This window comes from Lycorma delicatula, chromosome 2 (genome assembly GCF_047948215.1).
Source record: "Lycorma delicatula isolate Av1 chromosome 2, ASM4794821v1, whole genome shotgun sequence".
Taxonomy (NCBI): domain Eukaryota; kingdom Metazoa; phylum Arthropoda; class Insecta; order Hemiptera; family Fulgoridae; genus Lycorma; species Lycorma delicatula.
Genome location: NC_134456.1, coordinates 94,662,081 through 94,681,561, shown reverse-complemented (window position 1 = coordinate 94,681,561; position 19,481 = coordinate 94,662,081). Strand labels below are relative to the sequence as shown.

General features: G+C 28.2%; 2 protein-coding genes across 15 annotated transcripts in view; one reads left to right on the top strand and one right to left on the bottom strand.

Annotated features, from left to right (window-relative positions):
* LOC142319015 (mitochondrial import inner membrane translocase subunit Tim10-like) overlaps positions 1 to 7,571 on the top strand; it is a 53,515-nt gene extending 45,944 nt beyond the window's left edge. For 9 of the 10 annotated variants that reach the window (XM_075355814.1, XM_075355812.1, XM_075355816.1 and 6 more), the window contains 2 exons: positions 2,435 to 2,569; positions 7,012 to 7,571. In XM_075355814.1, coding sequence (XP_075211929.1) covers positions 2,435 to 2,569; positions 7,012 to 7,215 — 339 coding nt within the window. In that variant the 3' untranslated portion in view covers positions 7,216 to 7,571. The remainder of the gene's footprint in view (positions 1 to 2,434; positions 2,570 to 7,011) is intronic. The other variant, XR_012755092.1, reaches the window with a different exon arrangement.
* A 3,023-nt stretch (positions 7,572 to 10,594) lies between these two features.
* LOC142319013 (regulator of chromosome condensation-like) overlaps positions 10,595 to 19,481 on the bottom strand; it is a 67,790-nt gene continuing 58,903 nt past the window's right edge. For 4 of the 5 annotated variants that reach the window (XM_075355806.1, XM_075355803.1, XM_075355804.1 and 1 more), the window contains exon 9: positions 10,595 to 16,124. In XM_075355806.1, coding sequence (XP_075211921.1) covers positions 15,964 to 16,124 — 161 coding nt within the window. In that variant the 3' untranslated portion in view covers positions 10,595 to 15,963. The remainder of the gene's footprint in view (positions 16,125 to 19,481) is intronic. The other variant, XM_075355805.1, reaches the window with a different exon arrangement.

The following is a 19,481-nucleotide window of genomic DNA, read 5'->3' as shown; positions in this document are numbered from 1 at the left end:
AACTTAGGTGGAATAAAGAGAACTGGTAGAAAACCTTGGGTTTCAGACGATATATTGCAGCTGATGGATGAACGTAGAAAATATAAGAATGCTAGTGATGAAGAAAGTAAAAGAAACTATCGGCAATTAAGAAATGCTATAAGCAAGAAGTGCAAACTAGCGAAAGAAGAGTGGATTAAAGAAAAGTGTTCAGAAGTGGAAAGAGAAATGAACATTGGTAAAATAGACGGAGCATACAGGAAAGTAAGGAAAATTTTGGGGTACATAAATTAAAATCTAATAATGTGTTAAACAAAGATGGTACACCAATATATAATACGAAAGGTAAAGTCGATAGATGGGTGCAATATATTGAAGAGTTATACGGAGGAAATGAATTAGAAAATGGTGTTATAGAGGAAGAAGAGGAGGATGAAATGGGAGAAACAAAACTGAGATCTGAATTTAAGAGAGCATTAAAAGATTTAAATGGCAGAAAGGCTCCTGGAATAGACGGAATACCTGTAGAATTACTGCGCAGTGCAGGTGAGGAAGCGATTGATAGATTATACAAACTGGTGTGTAATATTTATGAAAAAGGGAAATTTCCGTCAAACTTAAAAAAAGTGTTATAGTCATGATACCAAAGAAAGCAGGTGCAGATAAATGTGAAGAACACGAACAATTAGTTTAACTAGTCATGCATCAAAAATCTTTAATAGAATTCTATACAGAAGAATTGAGAGGAGAGTGGAAGAAGTGTTAGGAGACAACCAATTTGGTTTCAGGAAAAGTATAGGGACAAGGGAAGAAATTTTAGGCCTCAGATTAATAGTAGAAGGAAGATTAAAGAAAAACAAACCAACATACTTGGCGTTTATAGACCTAGAAAAGGCATTCGATAACGTAGACTGGAATAAAATGTTCAGCATTTTAAAAAAATTAGGGTTCAAATACAGAGATAGAAGAACAATTGCTAACATGTACAGGAACCAAACAGCAACAGTAATAATTGAAGAACATAAGAAAGAAGCCGTAATAAGAAAGGGAGTCCGACAAGGATGTTCCCTATCTCCGTTACTTTTTAATCTTTACATGGAACTAACAGTTAATTATGTTAAAGAACAATTTAGATTCGGAGTAACAGTACAAGGTGAAAAGATAAAGATGCTACGATTTGCTGATGATATAGTGATTCTAGCCGAGAGTAAAAAGGATTTAGAAGAAACAATGAACGGCATAGATGGAAGTCCTACGCAAGAACTATCGCATGAAAATAAACAAGAACAAAACAAAAGTAATGAAATGTAGTAGAAATAACAAAGATGGACCACTGAATGTGAAAATAGGAGGAGAAAAGATTATGGAGGTAGAAGAATTTTGTTATTTGGGAAGTAGAATTACTAAAGATGGACGAAGCAGGAGCGATATAAAATGCCGAATAGCACAAGCGAAACTAGCCTTCAGTAAGAAATATAATTTGTTTACATCAAAAATTAATTTAAATGTCAGGAAAAGATTTTTGAAAGTGTATGTTTGGAGTGTCGCTTTATATGGAAGTGAAACTTGGACAATCGGAGTATCTGAGAAGAAAGGATTATAAGCTTTTGAATTGTGGTGCTATAGGAGAATGTTAAAAATCAGATGGGTGGATAAAGTGACAAATGAAGAGGTATTGCGGCAAATAGATGAAGAAAGAAGCATTTGGAAAAATATAGTTAAAAGAAGAGACAGACTTATAGGCCACATACTAAGGCATCCTGGAATAGTCGCTTTAATATTGGAAGGACAGGTAGAAGGGAAAAATTGTGTAGGCAGGCCACGTTTGGAATATGTAAAACATATTGTTAGGGATGTAGGATGTAGAGGGTAAACTGAAATGATACGACTAGCACTAGATAGGGAATCTTGGAGAGCTGCATCAAACCAGTCAAATGACTGAAGACTATTTTTTTTTTTTTGTCTTCAGTCATTTGACTGGTTTGATGCAGCTCTCCAAGATTCCCTATCTATAATAATGAAATTCTTTCATTATAATAATGAAAGCAAATAAATGTTTTAAAATCTGAAAAAGGATTTGTTGAAAAAAAAAAGAATGTATGAAACCACACATTACTTCTATTTCATGACTGCTATATATTTTTTGTAGGTGAAAAGTTATTCTTAACAAATATTACTCAGCGATTCCTGCTGGAATTAATTCCTGTTTGGTTCTGTTAAAATACTGTTGGGAGATATAATTTATGGGAAATGATTGATCACAAGAATAAGCATCAACATTTTACAAATGTCATTAGCTAGATGAACCAACCAATGTTACTATAAATATATTAATCTTTTATTGAACCATTAATCTACATAAAAAAGGTTGACTATTTTATTATTTATACATAAATTTCTATTTTTAATGCAAAGATTATAGAAAGTTAATTAATATACATATGTACTGTTACAGAACCTGGAATATTGCTATTTGTCATACAACCTAATAAGACATGTTACTGAAGAAGTGTTGCTCAAAATGTCTCATGTTAAGTGTTTAAACCTGAAAGGGAATAAATTGCTGGATGTAAACGTGGATGATCTGAAAGTAAGAAAAGAGTAAAATTCATTTGCGTTATATTTATGATTAATAAACTGTAAATCCTGTAGTAAAAATTAATGCACGAAGAAATTTATTAAAATTATAATTTAATCTGGCAAATGCAAAAATTTGTCATTATAAACATTTTTGGAAGTATTCCCTTGCAAAACCGGTAACGTTATTCAGTTCATTAAGTGCATATACCATAAATACTTATATATTTGAGTCTTGTAAATATGAACCACAGTTTCCTCTGATTAATAGAGAAATAAATGTAAAACTGAATTATAGTATAATACGAAATACCTTGCTTAGCCTGATTCAGTTTTTAGATGATTTTTGTTTGTAATTGCCCACAGTAAGTGGTTAGCGATGTCTGAGTAAGTGCAGATGAACTCAGAGATAAAAGTTATTATATTAGCAAGATTCTTTTTTATTGGTATCTAATTAACTCTCACCATATCCACTCATGGTATTAGGCAGCAAGGTGACACTGTTCTTCTAAAATCAGGTATAAAGAGAGAATACAGTAATTAATTTATTTATATAATAGTTTCCACTTACCAACAATCTTTAATAGTATGTTCGAGAGCTTTCGGATCAGTAATCCATCCTTAGGAGCATTGATGTGTTATAATTACTTCACGTAACATTAATTATACTAACTTGAATTGTAAAAACAAAAGTTATAAATATAACAATCGATTGTCAAAAGGTAAATAATGTCAACATTATCTGTCATGTCAGTATGAAGGTCTCAATTGTTATATGAAGCAGTATAACCAATGTAAGAATCAAAATTATTGTTTAATATTTGTCATCATTTTGAAATGAGCAAATGAAATTTGAAAATGATGACAAATATTAAACAATAATTTTGATTCTTAGATTGGTTATACTGCTTCATACTAAATTTGCTCATTTATAAAATGTTTATTATTTAAGTATATATAATATTTTTCTACAAATATTTTATCAATCATTTCTGGAAAAGTAACTTCAAAAGTGTGTCCAGAACATTTGGCATCACCTGTGCTCATATGATCACTTCAAAAATTATGGAACCACTTATAAACTGTTCTAATTACTGCATTCCTTTCTAAGGAATAAATATATTTTAGAATCTAGTAAGTCACATCAATTATGAAAGAATGTCATTTGCGAGTGTTAATTTTTTCTCCTGGGATAGTTACTTTACTCTCAAAATTTTCTTTCACTTATTATATGAACATTTTAAAAACATACAAATTTACATCACTCTCAATATTTTCTGTTTTTTTAGATTTTTCTTTATTTTCTATTCTGATTCTTTTACAGATTATAAAACATTTTCTCTCTATATTTAAATCTGAGGCCCAGAAGGCCTCTTGTACCTATGCTCTAGTTTTTCTTGGTGGATGCTTCAACTGGACGGTTTTTCCACTTTTCTCGATCCTGAGCTTCTCTTTTCATTTGCCAATAACTTCTTTCCTTTCTTATTCCTATCTTTCTGCTACCCTTTCCTCATTTTCCTTTTAAGTAGTTGTATAAAGTTTCTTTTCAGAATATGTCCTATCCATGATGCTTTCCTCTTCTATTTTCAAAATCTTCCCTTTCTTCTTAGTACTCCCTTATTTCACACTTTGTCAATCCATCTTTTTTTTTCTGCTCTCCTTCATAGCCATATCTCAAAACTTTTCAAATATTTTTCTTCTTTCTTCATATTTTCCACAAAAGCATTTGGAAAATCTCTTTCTCAGTGCTACTGTTATTTTCTTTACAGTTAATCCTTTCAACTTCTCAAATGCTCCTTTTCCCGTCGCAATTTTACTTCTTATTTCTTCTATCCATCCCATTTTATAAAACTGCCTAGGTACCTAAATGACTTCACAGGTTCTATTCTTCATTAAATACTAATTTAATTTTACCTTCTATCTTGCCATTTCTCATAACTTTAGTTTTTAGCTCTTCCTCTGAATCAGCTAATACAGCTTAATCGGTTTCATTCTTTCTCCTCCTACTACAACACCTTTCTCCTCCTACTACAACACCTGTTGACTTTTCTACCAATTTTTCCATAAACATCAGCACATAAACAAGTGCTGATGACATTTAATATCCTTGCCTTACACCTTTGCCAATACTTAATTGTTCTGTTTCTTTGTTTTCTACTTTGACAACTACTTTCTGCCTTGCATACAGATCATTTATCAACTTTCTATCTTTCCAATCCATAAAGCACACATACATTTTCTATTTATATTCATCATCCTTTCAGCCATCCAATGGTATCTAGTGTTCCTTTTCCCTTCCTGAATCCAAATTGCCCATCTCCCACTATTTCTTCTATTTTATTTTTTATTCTGTCTAAAACTTTTGTCATAGCCCTTGTTACATGGCATTTAAAACTGTTACATTTGCTCTTTTTGGTATTGAGACTAGAACTGTTTTAATTAATTCTTCAATTCTATAAGCTTGTTTCATAAATTATATTATTGACTAGATTTGTTACTTTTGAGGTCATTTTATCCATAATTTTCAAACAGTATTTAATACAGTATTTAATCACATTCTGGGCTTTCTTTTATTTTAAATCTTGTATTACCTTTTCTACTTCCTAACTCAAAATTTCCAAACTCTTTTTCATTATTGCAGTTACACATTTGTTCCTCCTCTATACTCAATATTCCCTTATTACCCTGAAAATCATACAATTCCTGCATATATTTTACCCATACTTGTTTATTTTCTTCTACTTTTACTGTTTTTGTCTACCATTTCTTACCTACTTATTTTCCTTGGTTCGCTCCCCGATCAGTTTCTGACTGTTATGCATGTTTCTTCCATTTTACCTTTCCTTTCCAGATTTACCTCTTCACGCTGCTTTTCCATCAGTCACTCCTTTGTCTTAGATAAGGCCTTCTCAATTTATTATTTAGTTATATTTTTTCTGTCCTTCTGAAACATCACATTTAAATTTTTTCTTTCCTCATCATTCCTAACATATATTCAGCGATTCATTCTTTCTTGTTTCTTATTTTCTTACCATACCTATTTTCTTCCAAGGTGTGGATTGCATTTTTAATATTACCCCACTCTTCTGACACAGCTTGGTATCACATTTTCTAATTTCTTCACAATTCCCTAGTCTTCTCTGGTATTGTTCTTTCCTTACATCCCACTTATTCTCAACCTGGTTTATTTAACATGTTACAGTCTTGTTCTAACATCCATGATCAGCATGTTGTGATCTGTATCTGTTCCTGGATATGTTTTTGTCATCTTACCACTATTTTAAATCTTTGAATCATCTATTTTAAATCAATTTCTTGCCTTATCACCAGGGCTTTTCCATATATGCAATCGACATTTTTATCAGATGTTGGCAATCCAGAGTTCATGAGCCTCACAAAAATTCATCAGCTTCTCTCCTCTTTTATTTCCTTCTTCATAGCCCAGAATTATCTACCTCATTTGTCCACCACACCCATCATTATTGTGCTAACTTGTCCCTTCCCATCTTCTTCATATACCTTTCACACCTGTCTTATTATCTCATCTACTACCTCTTCCTCTTCTGTGTTTGATGTTGCATTTGCATTTATATCTGAATGATCTAAGTGCCTGCCTACTGGATCACATGAAATCTTGATTACTATCACTTTAATTGCTGACAGGTATGATTTTGATGTTTTTATCTAGTGTTTTTTTATATGTTATATTATATATATATATATATATATATATATATATATGTATTTTATATTATGTGTTTTTTTATCTTTCTTATATTCTCCTGTTTCAAATTCACCTTCCCCTTCCCAGTGTATTTCACTCAATCCTAAGATACATAAAGTTAAAGAATAGATACATGTTAAATTCTAGTTCCATCAATATAACTGCAATGTATTTTTTAATGTTAGACTCTATTTAAATGTTATGATTATTTACTGCCTTTGAAATCATAAAAATATTCAAATTTATTTTAATAACTGTTTATCATCATAGCTATTTCTTTAATTACACGGAAATGTGAAAAAATGTCACTTTAGTTTTAACTACATATATAGTTATTATTTGGCTGATGAAGACTGTGAGAGCATTACTACGAGGTATTTTAACAGGCTTTTCTGATTGTACACATATTTTGATGTTATAAAACAAATATATAAGTTTAAGTATACTGATATATTGGTTTATATTACATTATATTTGAAATTAACTTATTTTGGTGTAAAACAAATAAATGCAATTAATTGTATTCATAAAGTGCGTGCTTCACTTGGATTGAACGGACTAGTTTACATATATTAAAGTCTCAATAAATTTACTTTTGACAGGCTTTGACCTGCATCTGTTATAATGTTAGTTGTATAACTATCAGCTATTCTACAATAAATTATACTAATTATGTAAAATGTAAGTTCATGTACCTTTGTTTTAGTTGAGTATATATTACTTAATTGCAGATGAAGTTTGCTGTAATTGACGGGTGCGAGATGGAAAATTTGCAGAATCAAGACACAGATTCTGATTCAGAAGACTGGGAAAATTCTGTTGCATCTAGTGAATTATATTTTGAAATGTCTGATGATGAAAGTGATGAACAAGGTAATAACATGGAAATGGACAGGGCAAGTCAAGTTCTAGCTAAAGTTGCAAAATTCACTTGATACAATATATTCTGTTAATGATATTCTTAGTTTACAATTAAAGGCTGTGTCAGGATCAACTTGTCTTCCATAAATTTATGGCTACCCTGTGAAAAATTTAGTATAGGAGAGTTTTAATAAAGTATTATTAATAACTATTTCTTTCAAAGTACTTTTATTGTCCTTAATAATATTTTTTAATAATTTTATGATTATTGTATTTTGTGTTACTAGTGTTGTAATAAAGTGAAGTAGGTAATATTGTATTATTATAACTATAAATTCTAATTGTTTTTTCAAGCAATGTATGTTTGAAAAATAACATGGATAAATTTTTTGCAAATACAAACTATTAAATACATAGGATTTTATATATACATGGCTATGTTTTTTTTATCCATTCTTTCAGAGAAATTAATCATAGTGTTAATAAAAATAATTAAGTTATGTTTTATATTCTTCTTCCCCTTCTTTAATATACTGGGTTAAGAAATGGATTGACTAGTCTAACCTATACAGTGTTATTAATAATACACATTTTATTAATAATAAAAGTAATAAGTTGTTATATAGTAGATTTTTGTACTTCTAACGATGAACTTTGGTGACTGAAATTGCTCAAAGTCCTCTAAATGTCTATATACATGAAAAATTATGTGAAAAACTCAATCCTTCTTTATAATACATATTACCCTTCTTAGATTATACAATTGGGGCTGTTGTTTTTGTAAAGTATTGTAGACACGACGCTTGAAGCCTGCATGTACAAAAAATTGCTTTTGTTGCAATTCTCTCTAAAAAAAGCAGCCTTCTATGTAAACTTTGTGACAACAATGTGCAACAACTAAAATCTAATTTTTGGGCACTGAACTCAAACCAGATATTGCGAAATGGTTTTTAGTAAATTTTTTAATGTTATAAACACCATACCATAATGGCTGGCTGGTTGGGGTAAAGGGTCTGAGGAATTTTTCATCTATATTTCATTCTTTTCATTTATATTAGTTGTACTATACATATAATTACTGCAATTTTTTTTTTTAAATATTGATATTACATTCATACCGTCTAAACAATTCAAAACACTAAGCAATTGGAAAGTTCATAATAACTGTAATAGGAACTGTGAGATAAATCGTTATTAATCACAAATGAAAGGGAAGGGCATCAAAGGATTCACCTCACTTTAATTAAAAAATAGTAAAAAAACACATAATTGGTAATACCTTACATGGTATATATTTTACAATGTTTAATATAATAACATTTTATAAAATCTGCTTGTCGTGTAAAACTACTCTTATTCAATTGTACAGAATATAGTTATTCATGTTATTTGCATGTATGAAAAAAAAATTGCTTGCCATAATGGGGAACCATACCATGTTAAGAAATATTTACTGGTTCCAGTAAATAAGTGCAAATAAAAGAACCGCTCAACTGTAAACTATAAAACACAACTTCAGATACCAGAAAAATGAATTTTACGTCAGAAAAATGATGTAAACTAATACTGAATATGAAAACATATTCATTACAAGGATTACTGATAAGAGAATGATCTACGTCTATAAGGTGTGATAATTTTGCCACACATATGTTATTGTAGCATTAACAACTAACACACCAGAGAACAGATCCAGCATATGGAATAAGAACTATAATAATGCAAAATAAGAATTAAAGATAATAGTTGAAGCCAGAATAAGAGGTTTAGGTTAATGCTTTGTTTGGAGCAGGATTATATTAAATGGATAGAAGCTAAGACATCAGTCGTGACATAATCAGCAACAGAATGGGAAAAAATCTTTAGCAGATAGAAAAGAAATTTGCATTAGACATATTTTTTAGAAATGGCTGCTCAGAGCTAAATTGTCAACAAATGTTAGTGCAAAAGGCATCAACCAGAAGCCCAATAATGAAATATATAAAGCAGATTGTGTCAGATAAAAGAGTAGATAGATAGTAATAAGATTCAAAAGAATGCTTTGACAACAGGGAAGTGTGGAGTAGAATAGTGGCCGAACACGACTGCAAGACTGAGAAAATAAGATTTCAATATTATTTTGAAATATTTTTTAAGTAATAGGAATGGTCAAAAAACAATTTGAAAGTGATAATAATACAGGACCTCATAAACAAATGTTGTACCGAGCATGTTAACAAGAGTTAAAAGAAAATTTGTTCTTCCTTTCAAAAGTTTAAAGAACAAATTGAATATCTTGTTTAAACCCTTTTCAACTGTCAATAAAAAGAATTGAAGATGACCAAGTTATCACAGAGCTCACTATGATTTTCAATTAAAAGTAAATCACTTGATAAAATTTAATTTTGTGTCACTTAAGTCATGAAGAAAACAATTTTTGTGCAATATCATACACAATGGAATCGCTGAGGATATGTAATATCAGTAAATACTAATTTTCCTATTAAAAACTGTGAGGTTACTTTTTATCCACGTAAAAATAAATAAATTATTTTTAATAATTATTTAATTAAAATAAAAGAATTCAAAACGTACACAAAAAAAGATAAAATACACACCAACAAACGAAAAAAAATTAACAGTTGTAAAATAGTAAACAGAAAATAATAAATACAACAAAACATTCACAATGAACACAATTGAATATAAAAATACATTATAACACTTATGAATTAACAAAACAGTTACAAAATATTTAAGTAAAATATTACATTAACAACACAATTTTCTTCAGGTTACCTATGTATATGGTATGGTTTTACAGATTCTTAATAAAACTACATAAATATTACACCCAACTAATAAATAAATTTCATATGGCAGAAATTTCATATTTTTCAACTACCTACCTATTTCACAACTCCATCTAATAACTAAATATTACAGACAAATAATAATTTATTTAATCAAAAAATAAATGCAGTGGATGGTAAAAGTTTAATCAATTTGAGTTTTCTTAATATACAATTCATTCAAATAAATAATATATAAAAGTAGTCATTACCTATAAAAATTAAGATAATTACAAAATATGGAGTTTTAGTTTAAAACAATGTAAATAAAACTGAAAATAAAACAAAACATAATTTTGCTTTAAATAGTACAATGCTTGAAAAAAAAAAAAAACATGTAAAATTATTCAAACATTTATATTAAATTAAAAATATACATTAATAAAATCTTTTTCAATTATTTAATTTTTACAGATTAAAAAAAATAATATTTTAACATCTCTCAGTTATAATTATTTGATTACTTTTATTTAATGGAGTTGCTACTATATTTTAATTAGTTTTGGAGACAACATAATTTAATTAATGTTCTAAAAAAAAATCCATTTAGAATAAAAATTATTTACATAAAACTGCTGTAGTATTAAACAGTTAGGAATACAATTTATTAATAAAACAGAAAAACATAATTAAAATTTGAAAGTAGAAATCATGCTGCATAAAATTTGAAAGTAACAAAGTATATATACAATCATTACAAAAAATGAAATAAAGCCATCATCTTTCTTTAATAAAATACTAAAATAAACTAAGAATTAACTTAGAATACTGCTGGTTTCATGTATCCAAACCAGTCCTTCACCAGCAATGTTTTGAAGGAAACATTACATTTTATTGTCATGAAATACCACATTTGTTATATATTTTTTCAATGATTAAAACCAATAAAAAAAGTAAATATTATACATCATTCATAATATACTAAAATAACGTTTCTCAATATTTATAGAAGGGAAATTTGAATTCTCATGAACCAAATTTGCAGCCATTAATTAATTTACTTGCAACTGGTAATTTCATGTATAATAAAGGACATTGTTGATAGTTTTTAACGAATGAATGTACTGATAAAACACTTATAAAGAAAAGATGAGGGATAGTCTTCAATTTGTAGGAAGAGGTGGTGTAATAATAAAAGTGATATATTTGATCAACAGTCACTACCAATCTAAATCATTTTTTCTTAGTTAATATTTTATAAAGATGGTCTATAAAAAACTAATAGAAACTTAAATGAAAAAACTTAAAATACAATAAAGCTTCTCTTTATTATATTTGCAAGAGTTTTAATTTAATCCATTTTCAATTTAGTTGTTAAATTAATTTAAATTTTGTTCTTTTTTAAGTTTTGAATATACACAAAAAAATAGTTTTAAAGATAAACAGTTATTATATACTATAGTTAGTATATAATTTTATTACATGAAATGTAATATTTAATTATTTCACAGATGATACAACAATTTTGAATTACAATGAAATCTCTCTTTACAGACAGTTTAACATTTTATATAAATCTTTTAACAGATTTTTGATTTCCTACAAATGACATACATTTAGCTAGAGATGGATACTAAAATCAAAAACCATTTTATTATATGTAAAAAAAGGGCCTCCCATCCATCTTCATACAGTAAAATGCAATTTATTTTAATTGAAATAATCGAACTTCGCTTACTTTTATTGTATAAAGGAAAACAATAAGTAATAAGGCTCTACCAAAACCGATTTAAACAATATTGCTATGTTTCATCTACAATTTTATTGTTATTGATACAGTGGGACTTAAGTATTTTTGAATCTTCTTTACTTTATTGAATTTGATCAATCATGCCATTTATTTTTTTTTATTGACAAAAGGGAAGGCTAACAAAAAAAAAGATTTTAAAATGGTGTACTTAAGAAGCTTCACCTTTTTAAGGGTGTGTATGATTTTGTTACTCCTTGAAATGCACTTGCTATATATAGCTTGTATTTAAAATTGCAGATTTTTTGTTTTTGTACGTTATTTCACATTTCTACAGAATTACTTTGCTAATGAAACAAGAGTGGATACATTCTAAACTGATAAACCAAGCAATACTGAATATGATGTGGGAGTTAATGGGGAGGGCAGTAGAAGAATTTTCAATAAAAACTGATAAACAAGGAGTTCAGTGAATGGAATCAAGGCCTTTCCCTAGAAATATTAATCACTAATGTGTTGCCTCTTATTTATAATACTATACTTTACAGTAAAGCACAGGTACAGTAAGGTGATTGGGTAGGTAAGAACAGTTACGGTAAGGTGTTTGTAGTAATACTTTTCTCTATTTTGTTAAAATAAATTACTGTTCAGGGTTGAATTCTATTTAAACTTTAAGGTTGTAACTTTGGTTCCTTACTACAAAATTTTAACTTTAACTGAAATAATACATAAATCAAAAGTCAGCTGAGGAGCCTTTTATACATAGATGCTGCTCCCCCTTCTGGATAAAAAAAATGTTTTATGGCAAGGGATTAAGCAAATGCGTCTTTCATTGACTTAGGGGATGTTATTTAGAATGAAATTATTACATCATATATAAAAAAAATATATAATAGAGACATAAACGAAATAAATTCAATTTAAAAAACTGCAATTAATAGAATTATCAAGATTATGATTAATAATAAATCCAAATGAAATTATTACATCATACATAAAAAAATATAATAGACATAAACAAAATAAATATAACTTAAAAAAATAAATTACCATTAATATTATCAAGATTTATGATTAGTAGTAACAAATCCATAGTAGATATAAACCATACAAACCCACAAAACTAATGGAGAGTAAATGAACGAGACAAATATGACTAAGTGGAATTTATAAAATTATAACTAATAATTACAGTAATATTAATACTGGAAAAACTACTCTGGTGGTCTGTTAAACAAAATAAATAGACTTTATTCAGAATAACAACTATTTACACACGGATTACTTCGATCAAGAATTTTTTACTTAATCTAAATTATGTCCAAATTATTGTCTTAAAAAAATCACTTCTTATCGGCAAAAATATTACAATCCTTGTATGGCTTCTAATGGTAACTTACCGAGCTAGGATTAACCATTAATTTGTTCTGTTCATACATGTTTTCTATGTTATATACCTGACTGAAGTTAATGTTAATAGAAATTACTTCATATGTATTTCTACAACATACACTTATGCATGTAACCTATACAATTTATTAAAATAACTAATTACATAAATTCACACCCAATTTTTGATAAAGTTAAATGTTCTAGGATAAAAAACATTAACTCGCATTCCTCTTGTACACTAAGGTATATTCACTGCACTATTTTTAATGTTTTCATTTATTTCTATCTAATTCCAAACTGTAAAGAAACATTTTAAATGATCATAGCAACCATATAATTGTTCTTGATTAACAGCAGATGAAAATAAATAAAATCTTGACTGTATAATATTAATTGATCACATAAAATTACTCAAAGAAAAGAAAAAGATACACAATCATTAATATTGTATCGATAATGACATTTTATTGATTACTATTATTTAATAATAAAGTCCAAGTAAATAACTGTCTGTTTCTAGTTGTAGTTTCACTATAAAAACTAATTTATAATTATTTATCATTTATTAATTATCCAATTACCACTTATAAGTAACTTTATCTGTAATGAATGTAAGAATTACCTACAATATTAACAAAAACATAATTGTTTATTACATTAAACAGTTACTAAATTTTATAAACCTAAACAACAATTTTCAGATTACAGAAAGTTAAAAAAAGTGACAATAATAAAATAATTTTTTTTAAAGACTGCTATAGTTTAATATTACATTTTAACACGTATTTAGATAATGCACAGTAAATTAAATATTCATTTAACAAAATGGCACCACTTTGACTTACAAAACATTATTAACTTTTTTATATTACAAACGTTACTATCACAGTTCTGAAGATGTAGTGAATAATGAGATAAATACATTCCTGATTCTTCAGCAATTTCACAAATGTACACATCGATTACTTTTATCTGTTCTAAATAACCATAATAACTTTAAAGAAATATCATTCATATAAGAAATATACAATTACCAAACATTCATATTAACAAAATCTTTGAAAAATAATAATTTGATTTACAATACACAATCATTTATGCAATCTATACAACTATATAATTTTTTTAAATTATTACACCTTTTTTTAATCTGCCTATTTTTCTGTTTCCACTTTCAAAAAGAATTAATTCAGATAAAAATAACAAACATTTCCAAAGCACAAACAGTTTAAAAGAAAATAATCAGCATTAGAACTGGTTCAGTCTGTTCTGTTTAACACAATGTCAAGAAAATCTCAATTGTATAAATATATATATATATATTAAAAAATATATATATATATAAACAATGTGAACAAAAAATGTAGGGTCAAATATGATTTATTTGTGAAATAATGTTTGAAGGTTTTTTGCAAACAAATTTAAAACCTAATATTAAAATGTATACAAACTAAACTACACATATTAATAATTGTATGTTGTGTGATGATGCTAAATGCTGCAGATTGTCAATTAAATCTTAGAGAAAACTTATAAACTGTACATGCCAGAAATGTAACAGTGAAAAAAAGAAAAGAAAATATGCACATTTAACACGTAAAAAAATTACTGTGCTTTGGAGGAGAGAGGAAATACAAAAATGTAAAAGGTGAAACATAATACCAAAATGTTTACTTTTATTTTCTCTCTTAAGAAGCAAGAATTCTTGTATTGGTACTAATCTGTATAAAATATTAACGAGACTTTGTAAAGTATTATTTTTTAAATAAGTTTTATTCTGTTCTATAATATTTAATAATTCAGTAATCTTATAAACCTGGCATATTGTAAACTTGAAAAGGGTTAGAATATCCCCTTTATAATTTTGAGGTATGCTGTTTCAAAGGATGCCAACTGGAAAGCGGAATGATAGTGAAAGCAGCTAATTTTAATAAAGCATTATAAATACATAAACAGAAAATATGATACGGTATAATTAATAGGAATATTTAACTCTTTATTAAAAATAGGTCCTTGATTAAATATAGAGATTTAGCAAAAATTTACAATGTAATGTAAATAAAAACAGCTTAGTTACTGTATACAAAATCTAATATAAAACAGAAATGTTTCCCTTTGAAAAGAATCTTGTAATTTAACTTTGTCTTAAATCATTCTAGTTCCTTGCTATTTAATATCATAGTTGAAGAAATAATATTATATTACCAGGATACAATAAAATAATCTGTGGTTATATTATCTGAAAATAAAATGTTGTGGAGTCTACCACCATCTTTAAATTGATTCACATCATCTTTCATACTACATATTATTATTATTTTGTTTAACTAAAATACATTTTTAGAAAATATTCTATAAGCAAACTTTTAAAAATGTGAGAACATTCACTAAGTGTTCTAATTAAGCTGAAAATCATCAGAAAAATTTTAGCATCATAAAACACTGAAACAAGTTGAAAATACACTTTACAAAATGAAATACAGTTTTTCTAACTTAAATTTAAAAAAAAAAAAGAGCACAAATATCTGTTCTGTGCTGGATGAAAATTAATTACCTGTGCTATTTTCAATATGAAACTGTTTCAAAGGATGCCAACTGGAAAGCGGAATGATAGTGAAAGCAGCTAATGCCCATACGCCCAAAAATATAATACATACGCCCAAAAATATAATACATACAAACCATGTTAAATTAAGATAAACTAAAGAAAATTGAGTGCCTGTCAGTCTACACAATTAATTTGTTTAAACTTCATGTAAAACTATATTAGAGAGTTAATTTTCATAAAACATTAGTTTTTGTTTTGTTCACTTAATACGTAATGTAAATAATAAATTATAACCACAATGCAGGTTAAAAAGAAAGTTGCTTTAATTTCAGTAATTAAAAAATACCTACCGATTAAGTGAAGACTATACAGCTAATAATACAGTGTGTTGTCCACCACCAGATACCTGCACAACACTACGTCCTTCTAATTGTTTACCTTGTATTTTCTTAGGTTCATACACATCTTCTTCATCTCCTGTACCGAGCTGACCATTTGTGCCCATTCCCCATGCATAAACCTCTCCTGAAATAACATAGTTATATATCATTTTAAAAACATATTAAACATAGATTAATTTAAAGGTGATAATAAGAAAATTACAGTAAAGTACAATCCTATTTATCTGTACTTGAACTACTAATAATATAACAACGATGTTATGTTCATAGAGTACAAAAAGAAACTTTTATAGTTACAAACATTAACAGCAGCACGTATCAACTTTCCCTTTCACTGCTTTATATCATGAACATTCATTTTTATCACACTTTTTATGATTTTAAAAAGTTTCTTTATTGCTAGTTAGTCGCTAGTATTTATTAACATATTTCATTAATATATATTAAATATTATTAATATATTAAATTACAGCCTTTTTAATAGTGTAACAAGCAATCCCTCCTTTTTGGAAATAAGCTCTGAAAAGATATGGTTGAAAATTAATTGCTATATGCACTTAGTTGCTTCTCCTCATTCTTCACATTTACACACTAATATGTATGTAATATAGAGTTGCCCGAAATAAAAAGGGATAAAGTACGGTAATCTACCATTGACTCAAATAAATCTGTTAGTTAATATACATACATTAACAATAATTAACAAATGAAATAATAGCAGACTGTAAACAGCAAGAGTAAGGCTGCTTAGACTTTTAGAACAAATAATTTATTTTGTAGCAACAACATGCTCAATAACAAATTATCATTTTTTATTAGATGACGATGCTAGTGATGATGTGCTGCTGCCATTTTAGTAACAGTTCATGGTTTAGTTTTGCTATCAGGGACTAACTTCTGTTGACGAATGAAATTTGTTTTTAAAAAACACTTCTACTGTTTTATATAATTAATAAATAACTTCGCAAAACCAATTCTTTTTTATTGTATTTGTCCATATTCTCCTCCGTACTAATTATGCCAAAGGCAAAAGTATAAAAACAGTTTACCACCAAGAGTACAGAATTCAATAATGTTTCTTAGCTTATGCTAACTGTTATAATATTTTTCTAAAATATTTAATTTTTTATTATTATTATCAAATCCTTTAACAATTTCTACTACATGTAAATTTTTATCCGAATCTGTGATTGAATAATTATTGATTATTAAATGATCTACAAGATTGAAGAAACCTAACTTGTTTTTATAAGATCTAAATTGTTCTGCAAACCTTGCCCTAAATGATCAAATGATCTACTAGTTTTTCCAATGTAAATTTTGTTACAATCATTGTATATTATTTTATAAATATCACACAAATTATTAGGAACATTACCATTATGAATTTTTAAATATTTTATTATATGGTCTATATGCTGCTTTATATTTTTTATCATTATAAACATTAACCATGTTTTCAATAATGTCTGTATGGGAATATTTTACATAAATATTTTCATCAATACTTTTATTTATAGGTATCAATGTTGTATTATTAGATTTTAATTTCTGTTTTTTATAAATATTATCAATTAATGTCGTGTTATATCCATTTTTTACTGCAAAACATTTTATAATATCTATTTCTGAATCTAGTTTTTCTTTATTATTCTGTGAATAATATATCACTCTATTTAACACGTTTGTAAAAGTACAGGTGATTCAAAGAAACGGGAAATTTTGAAAGTTGTGTTGGTAGCCGTGGGCGATTGGTACCACTTCATAAGTGGCGCCAGCCTCTCTAACCTAACCTGCCATTTAGTTGTCATGGATCCTTGGATGTGCATTTGCTATCAAAGGGAGTGCGTAGAGAATTTCGCCGTCATTTTAATCTGGGATGGCACGACAGTGTTCCATCAGCACATGCAATTAAAACATGGATATCTAATTTTGAGGAAACTGGTTCGGCAATGAAAAAGAAACCTCAACCGTCCGTACACCACAGAATGTTCAAGCTTTACAAGATGCTGTCACACGAAGTCCACATTGGTCAATCCGTCGTCTCTCAGCATCTTTACAATTGCATAGTTCAAGTGTTCGAAGAATGTTAGTGAAGGACTTGCAATTCCATCCATCCATTCCAAGTTGCAGATCGTCCAGGAACTGAAACAGTTGTGCGAACACAATTCTGTAATGTAATGCTTCAGAAGATAAATGATAACGAAGAGTTTGTTCATGAACTGTGGATGTCAGACGAAGGGCATTTCCACCTCAGTGGATTTGTTAACAAGCAAAATTTCAGATACTGGGCACAAGAAAATCCTACGCAGCTACACCAACATTCGTTGCACAGCCAGAAAGTGACCGTGTGGTGTGCTATGTCATCTTATGGTGTTATAGGCCCTTATTTTTTTGAGGATGACCACGGTCTTGCGATTACAGTGACGTCGGCTCGTTACGTAGCCATGCTTGAAATTTTGTTGTGGAACAACAAAAGAGATTTCCACCGATTCTTAACTTGTTGGTTTCAACAAGACGGAGCAATGTCACATACTGCACGAATATCGATGGCAGCTGTACGCCGATTGTTTGGACGTGTCATTTCACAAAATGGTGACATTAGATGGCCTCCCAGATCGCCTGATCTCTCAGCTTGCGATTACTTTTTGTGGGGTCACCTTATAAGCAAAGTGTTCCACAGTAGACCTGCTACAACGGAAGAACTGAAGGCAAAGATCCGAGAAGCAATTGCGGAAATTCCAGTTGAGATGTTACATCAAACCATGAACAATTTAACGAAGAGACTTCATGAGTGTTTACGTAGAAGAGGAGGTCACCTGGAAGATGTCATCTTTAAAAAATAAATTTTTGTACAATTTGTGGCAACATTTGTACAATTACACGTAATAAAATTCATTTTCAAAATAAAATTTTTCATTACGTTATTTAATTTTTAAAATTTTCCGTTTCTTTGAATCACCCTGTATTAATTTTGTGTGCCGAAGGATGATTCAAACGTCTGTTAATAGTTATTTTGTTAGTTGTTGGTTTCCTATATACAGATGTTATAATTTTGTTACTTTTACTAATTTCTATGTCAAAATCTAAAAAAAATTATTTTTCTGTGTTTATCAGTTTCAAAGGTAAATTTTAAATTATTATGATAGAAATAAATTTTTTTTAAATTAAGTGTTTTTACATTATTTATAACAGGTTCATAGACTACCAAAATATCAACAACATATCGAACCTATTGAAGTTTATGTATGTGGGTAATTCCATATACTATTCTATTGTCAAATATCTGTAGATTTCTGCCATAACAACCGTTAATGGAAATCCCATGGGTGAAGTATTGTCTTCTGTGTAAAATTTGTTGTTAAACTCAAAATAATTTTATTGACATACATTTCTGATGATAGTTATCTATAAGTTTCAGGTCTTCATTATTATTTTTCAGTTTATTCCTTATTATACATTAGTTTAATCTATAGGGATA